Genomic DNA, 13,343 nt, shown 5'->3' with positions numbered 1-13,343 from the left:
TCAAGGTTATAAATAATTAATGATAATGATGTCAAATATTTTGTTAGTATTGTCACTAATATGTCTTCACAATAAATGCAATTTTTTTGTTGTAAATCATATCGAAAATGGTGTTTACCAATTACTTACAAAGAAATCTAACATATCATGATATGTATCATTACTTCAATTAACATTTTTCATTTAAATATGAAATTATAAAACAAACGAATACCAAAACTTTAATACTTTCACTTATATGTGATGAAATATAACAATCTGCAAGTCATCCTAAATCATAAACCCCAAACTTTAAACCATTAGATCAAACCCTACTCAATAGAGTAAGTGATAATGTTTCTTCCTCTTAAAAATGTAAGTCTGCAACCATGATTTTTATTTACCGAGGCCATAACTCGTTCCACACATAAATTTGTTGCCTACACAATCTCTCGTAGTTCTTGAATGTAGTATAGGACTAGAAAAATTAAAACAATCACACCATAGACGAAAACTAACTTTTCAAAATTCTTCTTGATAAGCAACCACTTTTTAGATTCTTTACACTTCGAATTTAAGTACATATATTAAAAAAACAAATGATTGAATTTAGTTTTAGTAAATAAAATATGTGGATTATATATATCTGATTGTTTTGGAATGGCCGAAATAAATGATCATTTGGTAACTACCTGAAATGCTAATCATATCCAATAAATCATATAAATCATAGATAAGTTGTGGTCATTGTGTTAATATTCCAAATAAAAATAATATACCAAATATTGATGGATTTTAAACTATGTGTTTAGATAGAATAAGTTTTATAAACGAGGGGAGCAAAGTGAATATTTTTCAATTTTTCGGTGGATCATAACCACTAGCGACGGTGGACACCCCTCTCATATCAACAACCCAAAACCCCCTGTGCGTCTCACATTCATCTGCAACCGTATTCCGTTGATTATAACACGAATTGAATTTCGAGCCATGAAATTAGCTTCGATAATTCAAAATGGGATGCATCACCCGCTTAAATTTGATTTGGGAGTGGGATTGCTTAGATTTACTCCAGTTTCAACTTCTACTCGGTATCCTAAATGGGTTCATCTTCAAATCACTCATTTCCCCAATCGTTCCTTCAGTTCAGGTAACGTTACTATTTGAATGTTGAGGGTGATGGATGTAAGAGACAATATTTTTTTCCTCTGAAAAACAAAATTTGATTGCAGGTGTTTGTCGAAATCGTTGGACGCGGAAGTTATCGATTGTACGCTCGAAAGGAGTTGAACAAGAAGAAGGATCTGTTTCTTCAGGTGAGAAAATAAACATCTAATGTTTCTAATGCGAAATTCAATATAAACAAAATGCCTACGTACATATACATATACGTCTACATATCATAATACTATTGATCTTTGCGAAATGAATGCGTTTACCATAAATTACTCACTATTTGTTCTTACTGGCAGAGAGGGAGACATCCTCCTCCAATCCATTCGATGACACCACCAAATCTAAAGGCCATCTCATTATTGATGATGTTCTAGAAGAAAAGACCAAAGATGTTGAAAATTACAAGACATCTGTTAAAACTGTAGCCTTGTGCGTAAGTATAACCTCACTATAAGTTCAAATTCATGAAGTTTTAATTACCCTCGTTTAAAGGTCAAAATAGTATTTTCATTGTATTAGGTGTTCTCAGCTGTAGCATTTGGTGTTGGTCTGGGATTGAAAGATGGAGTTGGAAAAGCATCAGAATTCTTTGCAGGGTATGAGATTGAATTTCTTTTTTTGCTCATGAAAGTATTTCAATTATTTTAGTTATCTCATCATTTCTTGATTTTTTTTTTCTTTTTGAAATTCACATAGGTACTTGCTTGAACAAAGCTTGTCTGTGGATAATCTTTTTGTGTTCGTTTTGATATTCAAATACTTCAAAGTTCCACTTCCTTATCAGGTAGTCTAATCTCTAATAAACTCTCTCATCAGTCAAAGTCAAATCACTTAATAAATAATCATTTATTGATATTTCTTCATGTTGTAATTACAGAATCGAGTGCTTTCATATGGTATATCTGGTGCAGTAATCTTTAGATTGTCATTAATACTTCTTGGAACTGCAACACTTCAGGTAATTTTTTACATTGAATAAATAAAAAATACTCAATTTGTTTTTATGAAAATTGCAACAAATCAATATGAAAAGTTACTAAAACTATTAATGTAAAACATTTTAGAGGTTTGAGGCTGTTAACTTGCTACTGGCATCAATACTTCTGTACTCATCCTTTAAGGTAATGTTTCTTTCCTTATATAATTAAGTAGTTAATACATTAAAAATGATTAAAGAAAGTATTTACTAAAGTTTATTCTAGTTTACAGTTTAAACCATGATCATAACATTTCCATCTTTTTCTATAGCTGTTTTTTACTGGTGAAGATGATGATGAGGATCTATCAGAAAATTTTATTGTGAAGACATGCCAAAAGATTATTCCTGTAACATGTAATAATTAATTTCTTTTCAATTGTCAGAAGTTATAATTTTTTGATACGGAAAGATGCTAACTTTCTGCATTGTTTTTCAAGGGTAAATCTGGTATTTATTTCATTCATTCTTTTTCCTGATTTGGCAGCTCAATATGATGGCAATAGGTTTTTTACAGTTGTGAATGGAGCTTGGAAAGTAAGTGAAAAGATATGGTTATTTTTTTTTTTCTGTTAATATGGTTAAAAACATGTGCTTTTTTTTTTTTTTTAAATGGGAATCTTTTCTTGATTCTTTTTTTTTTACTCAAAAAGTGTCATCTTGAATTGTTGGTTTCTAACAGGCATCAAACATTTTGGGCAGGCTACACCTTTGCTTCTAACTGTAGCAGTAATTGAACTCAGTGACATTGCATTTGCTGTAAGTTTATTCATTTACAATATTTTTATAATATTTTAAAACTTCTGTTCACTTATTTTATGTAATTTTTTTTCTAGGTTGACTCTATACCTGCAGTTTTTGGTGTGACAAGAGATCCCTTCATTGTTTTTTCATCTAATCTCTTTGCCATTTTAGGTAAAGTATGATGCCACAGTTGACTTTTATCTAATTGGTTAAACACAAAAAATTTTGGGCTGAATTTTTTGCTTCTGATGCAGGTCTACGATCTCTATATACACTGATTTCAGAAAGCATGGCAGAATTAGAGTATCTACAGGTAAGTTTTTTTGTTTGAAAAGTTTTCATGTTAAATGACCTATTTGCCCATGTCCATTGTTATGAATGAATTGGTAGTATATATAGTATCTATCTACAAATAAATTGATGTTAGGTCAACATTTTCTTCTATATCTCTGTGTTTGAATTTACATATTTGCCCATTATTAACATTAGAAATGAGTCAATGGTGTATTGATTTTGCTTCAAGATTTCCTTTTTGGTAATTTATAATTTTTTTTTTCAAACCAATAATATGTTACCATTGTTTGCTATGATCATCAGCCCTCCATTGGCATAGTTCTGGGCTTCATTGGATGCAAAATGATCCTAGATTTCTTTGGTAAGTGTATTATTGATTAGGTCACTCATAATCAAAGATAATTTCTTATGTTTCTCATTTATGAGGGCAAATATGTCTTTTGCAGGGTATCATGTATCAACTGAGGTTTCTCTAGGATGTGTAGCCACTACTCTTAGTGCTGGGGTTCTGCTGAGTTTGTTGAAGAAATCAGCTTAGAATTTGGTCATTCTTGAAAGAAACTAAAAAAAAAAAAAAGTAGTGATCTATTGAATAGAAGGAGAATTTTGAGAGATTGTTAAATCTTCATTTCTGTGTAAACATGTGATGAAGCATGACAAGCATCTCGTTGATCATCTTCTATGAATAATAATAATAATAATGCATTTTTGTTTGTTAATAATATGATGGATACATCTTGCTAAACATTGTTTACTTTATTTTAAATGCGGAAATAGGGCGTGTGTAAGTAGTACTTGTTATTCATAGATGGATTGACTAAACATATCATGCAAATTATTTAGTTTATAATTGACCAGATTGATCATTTTAAATCCAAAAAATCATAAATCAAAATAAATTTAACATCAGACTCTACCAAACTAATTATTGTAAATTAACTACCGAAATTATTTTTTCTTGTTTTAACTTTTAACCACTGAGTATTTGTCTTTTTTTGAAAATACCATAGTAAGTTTTTCTCGGTAATCAATCGCAAAAACTATTGGAAGAATACTTTTCCGGTTGGAGTTGTTCTCTTTAGAAAAAGAAAACGCCAAACTATAATAGTTAAATCCTAAGAAAAAAATTTGGATACTTAAACTAAACACAATCCAATTTTTATAGATTTCAAAATTTTATGAGTAGTTTTTTTAGAAATAAAAAATGCAAACTCTTGATGGCTAAACAAGAAAAAAAAACACTCTTCTAATCATTAAACAAGAAAATAAAATTCAAATTATAATAGTTTTAATGGAATTTGACCTACAAAATATATAAAAGAACTAATAAAATGATAAAAAAGTTCTCTACCTTTTCCTTTGCATCAACAGTTTGATTCTACTCGTCCATGTTAGTAAATTTGGGTTAATTTGTATATTTTTATTTTGTTCTGTATGATATATTTTAAATCAGACTAAATATAATTTTATTCGGTCTTTTTAACCAATTCAAAAGAAGATGATTGACAATGAGAGTTGAATGGTGATATTGGGTTCATGGTGGATGAAGTTAGAAAACATATTGATTTTGAGTGTTTTTCGGATAGCACTCATACGACTAGGTGGAATCGTTTTGTCCGAATAAAGGTAAACATCTTTATTTGAAGATTGTTATTAGATAGATTACCTACCAGCTGGAATCTTAGCATCAAAGGCTTGGATATTCATTCGTTTGCTTTCCCTTTATATTATAAACAAGTGGAAAAAATAGGTTATGTTTTTTATTATGGGAAGAAGTATGTGTCATTTAGCAAATGTGTTTAGATGGGTGGATATGACACTACAATGTGCAAATATTTTACGAGATTTATTTTCTTGGATTGATACGATCTCGCTCTCGATTAATAGAAAAAAACGGTTTTGGAGACTATTATGCATACAACTTTTAGGGTGATTTGGAGATATCACAATAATATCATTTTTAGAGACTCCAATCCTGTTAAAAATTATACTTTTGAAGATATAATAGATTTTTCTTATAATTGGTTTACTTTTTGAAATGTAAAACTATTGATAACTGGGTTGATTGGTTTAAAAACCCAATTCTAATTAATTCCTTGCTTCTTGTTAGATTTTTATAATAAAATCGTATGGTTAAAAAAATAACATATATAATACATGTACATATAATTTTATTGTTTCATGTAATATATCCTTATCGACCATTCAATATTATAACCTTATATCATTCTATGTAACTGTTATATAAAATGGTAAAAGATCATAAAGATGTTATATAAAATTATAATTTTATTATATACTATGTTTTTAGATTTTATATAAAATAATTCAGTTTAAATTTTAAAATATATATTAAACAAGCTCATAAGGTGGCCTCAATGTGTTAATTTTGTTATAATTAACCCTTTAAATTTTGCTTAATCATCAATATTTTCCATATAATCAAATAAAGTGTTAAATTGTACAATTTGGGGATATAAAGCGATAAACCCTTTTTAATTCTCTAGAACAAGATCTACTCTTCAAATCTCACCAATCACCACTTCAAACTGAATCATAACTTCGGCGATTTCGTGAGGAACAAGTCCGTCGCCGTTGCCGTCGCCGTCTCCGTGGCTCTCGCTCTCACCGTCTTCAATCGCTACACTGTAATTTCTTCTTCTATTTTCCGATTTGAGAATGTTTTCATCTAAACTTCGTTTTGTCAGGTAATAGTATAAATTTGTCTGTCTGAACTCGAAATTTAGCTGGTGATCTCAGTCTCATGCTCCTTTGGTTTATAATTGCATCATCCGATCCCCCAAATCGTCATCATTTGAGCTTAGAGTTTCCTCTATTGTACTTTCCAAATTCAAGTTGTAAATAAGTTTTTTTCTTCTTTCTAAAACGTTTATAGAGATCTAATTGAAATTGAAATTTGAAACAAACCAGTTGTTGGTTATAAAGTTACTTATGATGAGATCTAATTGTCATGAGTCATGATGTCTTGTTAATTACTACTTCCGTCAACTTCTTGTGCAGTAAATTGAGACAAAGTTAAATAAAATGGATGAGCTAAAGACAGCTATGAATGGGCACATGGATCAAATGCAAGAACTTGTTGAGAAAATTTCATCTGAGCTTCGAATTGGAATGCAACCAGCAATGGATAACTTCATTGGCTTCTTTCATGCCATTGATTGGAAGGTAAGGTAACACCTTTCCACATGGATCCACAAGTTTACTAAGTACACTAAATTACCAGCTAAGTTTTATATAACATAACCTAACCTAACCTAACCTAGAAAAACTTCAATTTGGTACTTGTGATGTGTTTGTTGTTCTTTAAGCTGATTGCTTTCTGTTCTATATGTATCTCTCAGGAACCATGGTTAGTGGGGTTGATGGTGTTCCACTTTGTGACACTTATAATAATCCTCACTTCAAGGAAGAATATCAACTTTCAGATGTCCCTTTTCCTTCTGTCATGTAAGTTTACTATAGTATCCCTTTAGCAACAAACATATAATACAGGTTAAGGAAGCTGTTAACTGGTGAAATCTCTATAAGACCCTTGAATCTTGATTCTTGATGCAGTGGCTGGTGTGTATCTTGCTGAAAGACTAAACACAGTTTTGAGTGATAACTGGAAAAGCTTTGCTGGTCAAAATTATTTTGACCGCAATGGAGTCTTCCTCTCTGTGCTCTGGTCTGGTCCTCTTCTTGTTTTCTCATTGATCATTCTGGTAATTTAACTTTTGAATGTTCTTAATTTGATTATTGTCAATATTGCACAATTCACTATTTTTTAATCTTATAGTTAAAGTTTTAGTGTTATAAGATTACCTATTGGCTATTGTTTTTGCAGGTGAACACTCTGTTTTCTTTATGTCAACTTATGGTGAAGTGGAAAAGAGCAGAACTCAGGCACCGAGCTAAACTTTCGACCACCAAACAGGATTGATGTTCATGATTTCTATCTAGCCTTGTAGGGGATAGTTACTTCATTAATCGTTAATGGTGTAGATCTTCATGATAGTTTTAATATACTTTTTTTAATCATGTTTTGGAAGATTTCAGTTTGTTGCTTATATTATATTTATATGTTTTTCATACACAAATTGATGTTTTGTTGTGATATTGATTTTGCAAATAACAGGTCAAAAGAGATTTGGGATTTTGGGTAGATCCGTATGTCCACTTTTTGAATTTTATATTTAGGGAAAAGCACAGAAAAATCCAACGTATTATTATCCTCTGATGATTAAAAACACCGTTATGTTGTTTTTGTGTGTATTAAAACCATTATATGATGTAGATAAATTATAAATGACTGTTTCTTCAAAATTTGTTCTATAACGCCATTTGATTTATAATGTAATTATATAATGAAAGAAGGAATAGTCCTCAATAGGCCAAGATAACATTGGACATCTTTAATAGCAAAAATCTATTCAAATCCTATGTGTTTTACACAAGCTATTTTTTTATAATTAATTATTATAAGACCCTATTTGGAAGTGGGTATCATTTTTTTTTTTTTTTTTTAAATCTTTTTTGATATATTTGCTTAAAAAGTTAAAATAAAAAATTAAAATTTTAATATTTTTACTCTGGTTTACAATGGACCGTTGATTTTGTTTCTGGATCGCCACTCCACACATGCACCATCCCAATTAAATTTATGAACTCGAAATTATATAAATCGTGCAATAAGCGGTTGCCATTAGAATAAATTTTAAAATTTATGAACTAGAGAGATGAAATTCTATAAATCGTCCAACAAGCAGTAGCCTTTAGGATAATTTTTAATTTGTTTGTTTTAGTATTTTTTGTGGAATTTGATATCATAATCAAGCCGTTGGATCAATCGAATTTGCCACAAATGTCACTTGATTTCTTCGAAGATATTGAGACCACACAGTAATTTTAGATAACTTAACATCCTTCAGCCTACCGATATTAGGAGTTAACAGATATGCATCCTTAGCCAAAGGTTGATGATTAAAGATATTATTAGTAGATTAGTGAGTGCATCTATAAGTCATTGTAAAATAATAATAATAATAATAATAATAATAATAATAATAATAATAATAATAATATTCGTGTTACCAGGTCAAAAAGTTCAACCTAAACACGGCCCATCTAATCCATTTAACTATATAGGTTGGCATGTTTGTGGGTCTTATAATCGGGTTGGCGGTCATTTTTGTTTAATTAGAGAAAATTCCAGGAAAAATAAACTGCTGAACACATCCAAATTCTAGAAAAATAAATATACACACATCCAAATAAAGTTAAAAATATTTGTGCAAACACAAATGAACACATCCAAATAAAAAGTAAAAAACCTTCATGCAAACACACAAATGAACACATCCAAATCCAAGATACGAATAAAAAGTTAATGAAAAAGAGACATTGCTACAATTCCAATTTCTTCTCCAAACAAATTCCTTTTGTCAGATACCAGCCGTGTTTGTTTCAGCGAATAGTTTCATGGATTGACCCACCAACCCATTTATTGTATTAGATTAAAAAGATAATTTTTAAAAAAAAAATAAATAAAGGAGTAAACACTATATTACATATGAGTCCTTGCTCTTCTTATTCCTTTATTTAATAAATAAATGTTTTATTTTTTTAATCTGACAAAATAGGTTAGCGGGTCAATCCATAAAAATATTTGTTGACACGAATGGTCCTGGTGGTTGGCAATTTCATCAGATTTGGTCCCTATCCCATTATCGTCAATTAAATACGTATAAAATGACTAAATTCTCTTGATTTTGTCATTTTTATGATCGTCTTTTCTAACCAAAACTACTAAAACTGATAAACTACAGAAAAAAATAAAATAAAAAAAGACAACAAAACAGGGACATTTTAGTCATTTCATACAAACTTAACAGAAGCTGGTTAGTGGTAACTGTAACTGTAACTGGGATAAGGACCATTGGTGTCAAAATTGCAAACCACAAATTTGTGCCAACCACAAGGACCAAAACTGTAATTTAGTCTTTATTATTAGTTGTGAAAGAAAAAAAAAAGCATTTCTCATTGATTTAAGCAATTGAGCATAAACTTTTACTTACTTTCTCCTATCCCTTCTTTGTCTCCTTCGACACTCCAAACAATCATTACATGTATACGTATTTGTACCTGAATAGTACCCATTGACTTTGACTTTAAACTTATCAGGTGAAACTTTCAAGTCTTCCACTAATATTTCCCGAAGCTTCTCATTTTCTTCTTTAAGCTTCTCAAGAGCAAGTTGTTGTTTTAAAACCTACAACAAACATATTCAATGATTTTACTTGCTACTTTTCAGATTCATAACTTCAAAAATTCATCCAACATTAAAACTGAAACTTCATTTTCACTTCAAAAGTCAACAAAACCATACCAATTCAATGACCTCCTCCTTAGAATGCAAGGGACCCACCTACAAATAATACATGACATAAAAACCATCAAGCCAAAAGTTGTAAACATTTCAAGAAAAAAAAAAGTTACATTTTTTGCATACCTGATTCTTCGCTTCACCTTCTAGAAGAGGATTTTTCAAGAAGTTGTTGATAACCTTTTCTGTATGATTCGCATATGATGAAGTCAATGGAGGTTTTGATGACACATTTTCTTGTGTCATAGTTGTGGTTATGGTCTTAGTCTTACTACCACTTTGTAATTGTAATGATTGGGGAAACATGCCTCCAGTAACACTTGATAAGTTGGGTGTCATTCCAAATTTCATCATCAACTTTGTAGCTGTTTGCTGAAGAATATTTGAAGTATTGTCATATAATTAAGATGCAAAAAACTTAGGGTTTATAGAAAACACAATAGATTAGATGATGATGATGATGATGATGTTCAAAAGAAGTGACATACTACAAGGCTTGTTTGTATTTGCTGTAACACCCAAGGCTTTATACCAAGACCTGCAATGAAAATAGAATATTATTATTATGGTGTTTGATTTTCTGATTAACAAAAAGGGTAAAATAAATTGCTAAAACAATCAATATCATCACAATAGGTGATATATAAAATGCATACCAACTCCAAAACCATGGCCAAAACCAACTCCACACCCAATGCCTACTTTAATGTTTTTTGCTCCCACCTTATTCAACTGAAATGGATATGATTATTATTATTATTTTATGATCTAATAATAATATAGAAAAGTAAGTATACACCCTAAATAAGCTTACAGAGTTGTTGGCATGTCTTCCAACACCCGAAAAAATATCTGTTGCTCCTCTAGCAGCACCCATTACTTGATTTAATACTGGTATTGCACCTGTGAAATTCAAACATAACCAGTAATGCATCCAAAATTGTAATGGAATGAGTAAGAATAGAGGAAGCAAATGAACATCACAAATGTCACATACAGTTTCTTTACTTCTATAAAAGCTTAAACTTTTGTGAGTTTTTTCCAGTTAGTAGAACTAATTTTACCATGTATTAACATTAAGCCAATCTTTTCTTGGAAATTATGACCTAAAGGCACAGATAAAGCTATATATTGCAACCGAAATAACATAAATATATCTTCAAGGGACATATAATGCAATCAAAATTCAATAACAAAACAAGCCCACATTTGAAAATAGCAAAACATGCAATTAAATAGTTGAAAAAACAGCATACTAGTATCATGGTTTTCCCCCTCTGTAGGTTTAAAAATTCCCCCAAATTTCATCGTGTTATTGAGCAACATAGATGAAGAGCAATTACCTAGATTTATAGGTCTGCCAACGCCGATACCAGCACCACAGCCGACGCCAAATCCAGTGAATACTTTACCCACCTTCAAAGTAAATGGATTCTGCATCCCTTTTGATACAATTACGCCTCCGCTACTACTTTCCATATTTAGAAGTCGCAAGAAGCTTGTCCAAATTGTGGTTGATTAACTCAAAAGATGGCGGCTTCCTTGGGGATTTGAGTTGGCGATGGATCCGTAGAATTGGATAAATGAGGCAGCAGTCAAAGACCTTCTATTTTTCACAGAAATTGATGTCCCATTGATGTAGTTACTGTAGTGTTATCGGCTTTTCTTGTGTAAGCATCCATTGTCTCAATCCGGTTTGGAAAGAAAACCTGTCAAATTGAACTTTTGTAATTGTCTCGGCCCACAAGAAGTGTTTTCCTTATAATTTCAAAAACCTGTTTATGTGGTTTTGTGTCTTAGTGGTTGGCCCAAGGAGAAATCAAAAATAAAAAGTGAATGTGAACTTGTGGCAATGTGGCAGTGAGTAAAACTTGAAGGCATGATACATTTTTTGGGAGCAATTTTCTTAATTTTCTTTTTCATTTTTTTTGGTTATAGAAATACATCAAAGAAAGAAATAATACATCTTCAAACATAAAACATAAACCATAATTGCCGGTTTGGTTATTTTGACTGTTCCTAGTAATTGTTGTTTGGATTTACTCTTCTTTTTCCATGTTGCACAATTCACCTTCATAAGCAAAGTTTTGTATAGTAAGTGGTATCGACGTTCACATCATTATTTCTTCCTAATAGATTTCTTGTTTAACCCTCTACAATTCGTTTTCAAGTGGTTAAATATTTTTATATTTAATATTTTTAAATAAACGATATTATTGATGTTATCATTAATAATTATTATTTAAAATAAAATAGGAAGTTACATCGGCTTCATCATTTTCTATATTGGGATTTACCCAATGAATAGTAACACAAAAGTTCAAATCTAGTTAACTATGTGGATTTGTGTAAAATCACAAGTTAAGTTAACATTGATTTCTAGAGATTAAAATCTTGAAATCATTTCATTTTGTACAAGTTTCCACGATTCTATAAACGTTGAACGACTTACATGAAAATAATGCGGTTGACGAGTTTTCTTGGATGAGTTTTGTCAAGGATTGTCGAAGTGGTCAAAAGACAAACTCTCTTGAATCACGAACTTCACCATCCTATTCTGAACTCGAGTTGCTCCGTAATGCCACAATGTAGCATCATTCCTCATTGTTGTTTATTTATGTCCCGAACCAAATTTCATCACTTTGCAATAAATATTTGAGTGTTTTAGCAAAGTTGCATTTTCGTCTTCCTGAAGAAAAAAAAAAACTACCACATTTCCTGCATCATGCCTTTCTTGGACCGCTCAACATTTTTCACAAATCATAACTGCTCCAAATTGTTGGATTTCTTGTCGTTGTTTTGATGGAAACAATCATAATATTACTTGACGATTCTCCAACACCAACGGAAGATTATGGTAGCCTACATGTCGACGCCATTGCTTGAGAGTGTTTTTGCGTTTTATGAATGTTTTTGAGTTGGGTGATTAAACCTCAAGATCCAATATCTATATATACAATCAATTGAGGGGAAAATGTACTTTTAGGTAAAAACGACCATAAAAGATGAAAAACAATCATATGTGTAACATGATGTTTCAAATAAATAAATAAATAAATAAATAATAAACCCTAAAACCTCCGAGATGTATTTTATATTTCATTTTAGCCGTAAATCTGTAATACTTTATCAGAGTGTTAGTCACAAGGAGTTTAATGTTGTAAATTCTGGAAATCAAGGGTTAAAGTGTAACTTTCAGACTAATTATGAATAGAATTGTGGAATCTGGGGCTGTTTGGTAATTAATGGACTTAATCTGAAAATGATTTTGGTGGCACTGGCTAAAGTTAAATAAAATAAATTAACTTTGAATGAAGGAGGCAGGACTAAAACCCGACACCCCTTCCCTTTTACTCTCGTTTAAAACCCTACTACAAACCCTAACCCTAATATTAGAAGCAACAACCACCTTATCCCTCCAATATCTAGCCGCCACCTTCACCTTTTTCGCTGCTTAGAACCACCAAGCGACCACCCTTGCACATGTTGTCGGCGAGGACGAGGACCGACATAAGTGGAATTCGTGATCGTTGGGGAGGTCGGAAAAGCTGAAGCTCGTAGTTGCTGCTGCTGTTCTCAGTTGGGTGTTGCAAACCCTTCTCTTATTTGATTCACTTTCGGTTACGCCACCGATCGTGCCGACTGATAGTGTCATCGCCGCTCCGAGAGGCTGTCCCTTTTGTTGTTCCTACGGTCGTCATTTTCCTCCAAGAAGGTGGTAGCGGTGGTGTTCTTGTTTCGTGTGTGTATGTGTGTGTTGTTGTATGTTTGTGAGGTGAGCGTGTGTGT

General features: G+C 31.4%; 3 protein-coding genes across 4 annotated transcripts; 2 read left to right on the top strand and 1 right to left on the bottom strand.

The window, feature by feature from the left end:
• The first annotated feature begins 843 nt into the window (after positions 1–843).
• LOC111915183 (thylakoid membrane protein TERC, chloroplastic) lies at positions 844–3,891 on the top strand. Its single transcript, XM_023910853.3, has 14 exons — positions 844–1,129; positions 1,212–1,295; positions 1,452–1,588; positions 1,675–1,751; positions 1,852–1,939; positions 2,033–2,113; positions 2,220–2,276; positions 2,404–2,488; positions 2,619–2,668; positions 2,834–2,890; positions 2,968–3,046; positions 3,130–3,188; positions 3,473–3,530; positions 3,616–3,891. Exons 1-14 carry the CDS (start codon positions 970–972, stop codon positions 3,705–3,707), a joined length of 1,164 nt encoding a protein of 387 aa, XP_023766621.3. The 5' UTR covers positions 844–969; the 3' UTR covers positions 3,708–3,891.
• Positions 3,892–5,647: 1,756 nt separating this feature from the next.
• On the top strand, positions 5,648–7,334 carry LOC111915185 (uncharacterized). The gene is made up of 5 exons (XM_023910856.3): positions 5,648–5,817; positions 6,191–6,355; positions 6,532–6,637; positions 6,746–6,894; positions 7,017–7,334. The coding sequence occupies exons 2-5, from the start codon at positions 6,215–6,217 to the stop codon at positions 7,110–7,112; spliced, it is 492 nt and encodes a 163-aa protein (XP_023766624.1). The 5' UTR covers positions 5,648–5,817; positions 6,191–6,214; the 3' UTR covers positions 7,113–7,334.
• A 1,061-nt stretch (positions 7,335–8,395) lies between these two features.
• On the bottom strand, positions 8,396–11,269 carry LOC111915184 (uncharacterized). Of its 2 annotated transcripts, none has more exons than XM_023910854.3 (7): positions 10,811–11,269; positions 10,369–10,457; positions 10,211–10,286; positions 10,043–10,092; positions 9,681–9,926; positions 9,558–9,596; positions 8,396–9,440 (listed from the first exon to the last, which is right to left on the bottom strand). In XM_023910854.3, exons 1-7 carry the CDS (start codon positions 11,031–11,033, stop codon positions 9,243–9,245), a joined length of 921 nt encoding a protein of 306 aa, XP_023766622.1. In that variant the 5' UTR covers positions 11,034–11,269; the 3' UTR covers positions 8,396–9,242. The 2 variants fall into 2 exon arrangements, with proteins under 2 accessions (XP_023766622.1, XP_023766623.1); XM_023910855.3 differs by having other exon boundaries at positions 10,898–11,264.
• Positions 11,270–13,343: the final 2,074 nt, after the last annotated feature.

The sequence above is a fragment of the Lactuca sativa genome, chromosome 1 (genome assembly GCF_002870075.4).
Source record: "Lactuca sativa cultivar Salinas chromosome 1, Lsat_Salinas_v11, whole genome shotgun sequence".
Taxonomy (NCBI): domain Eukaryota; kingdom Viridiplantae; phylum Streptophyta; class Magnoliopsida; order Asterales; family Asteraceae; genus Lactuca; species Lactuca sativa.
Note: the sequence above shows the minus strand (reverse complement) of the source record. Positions and strands in the feature narration are given on the sequence as shown.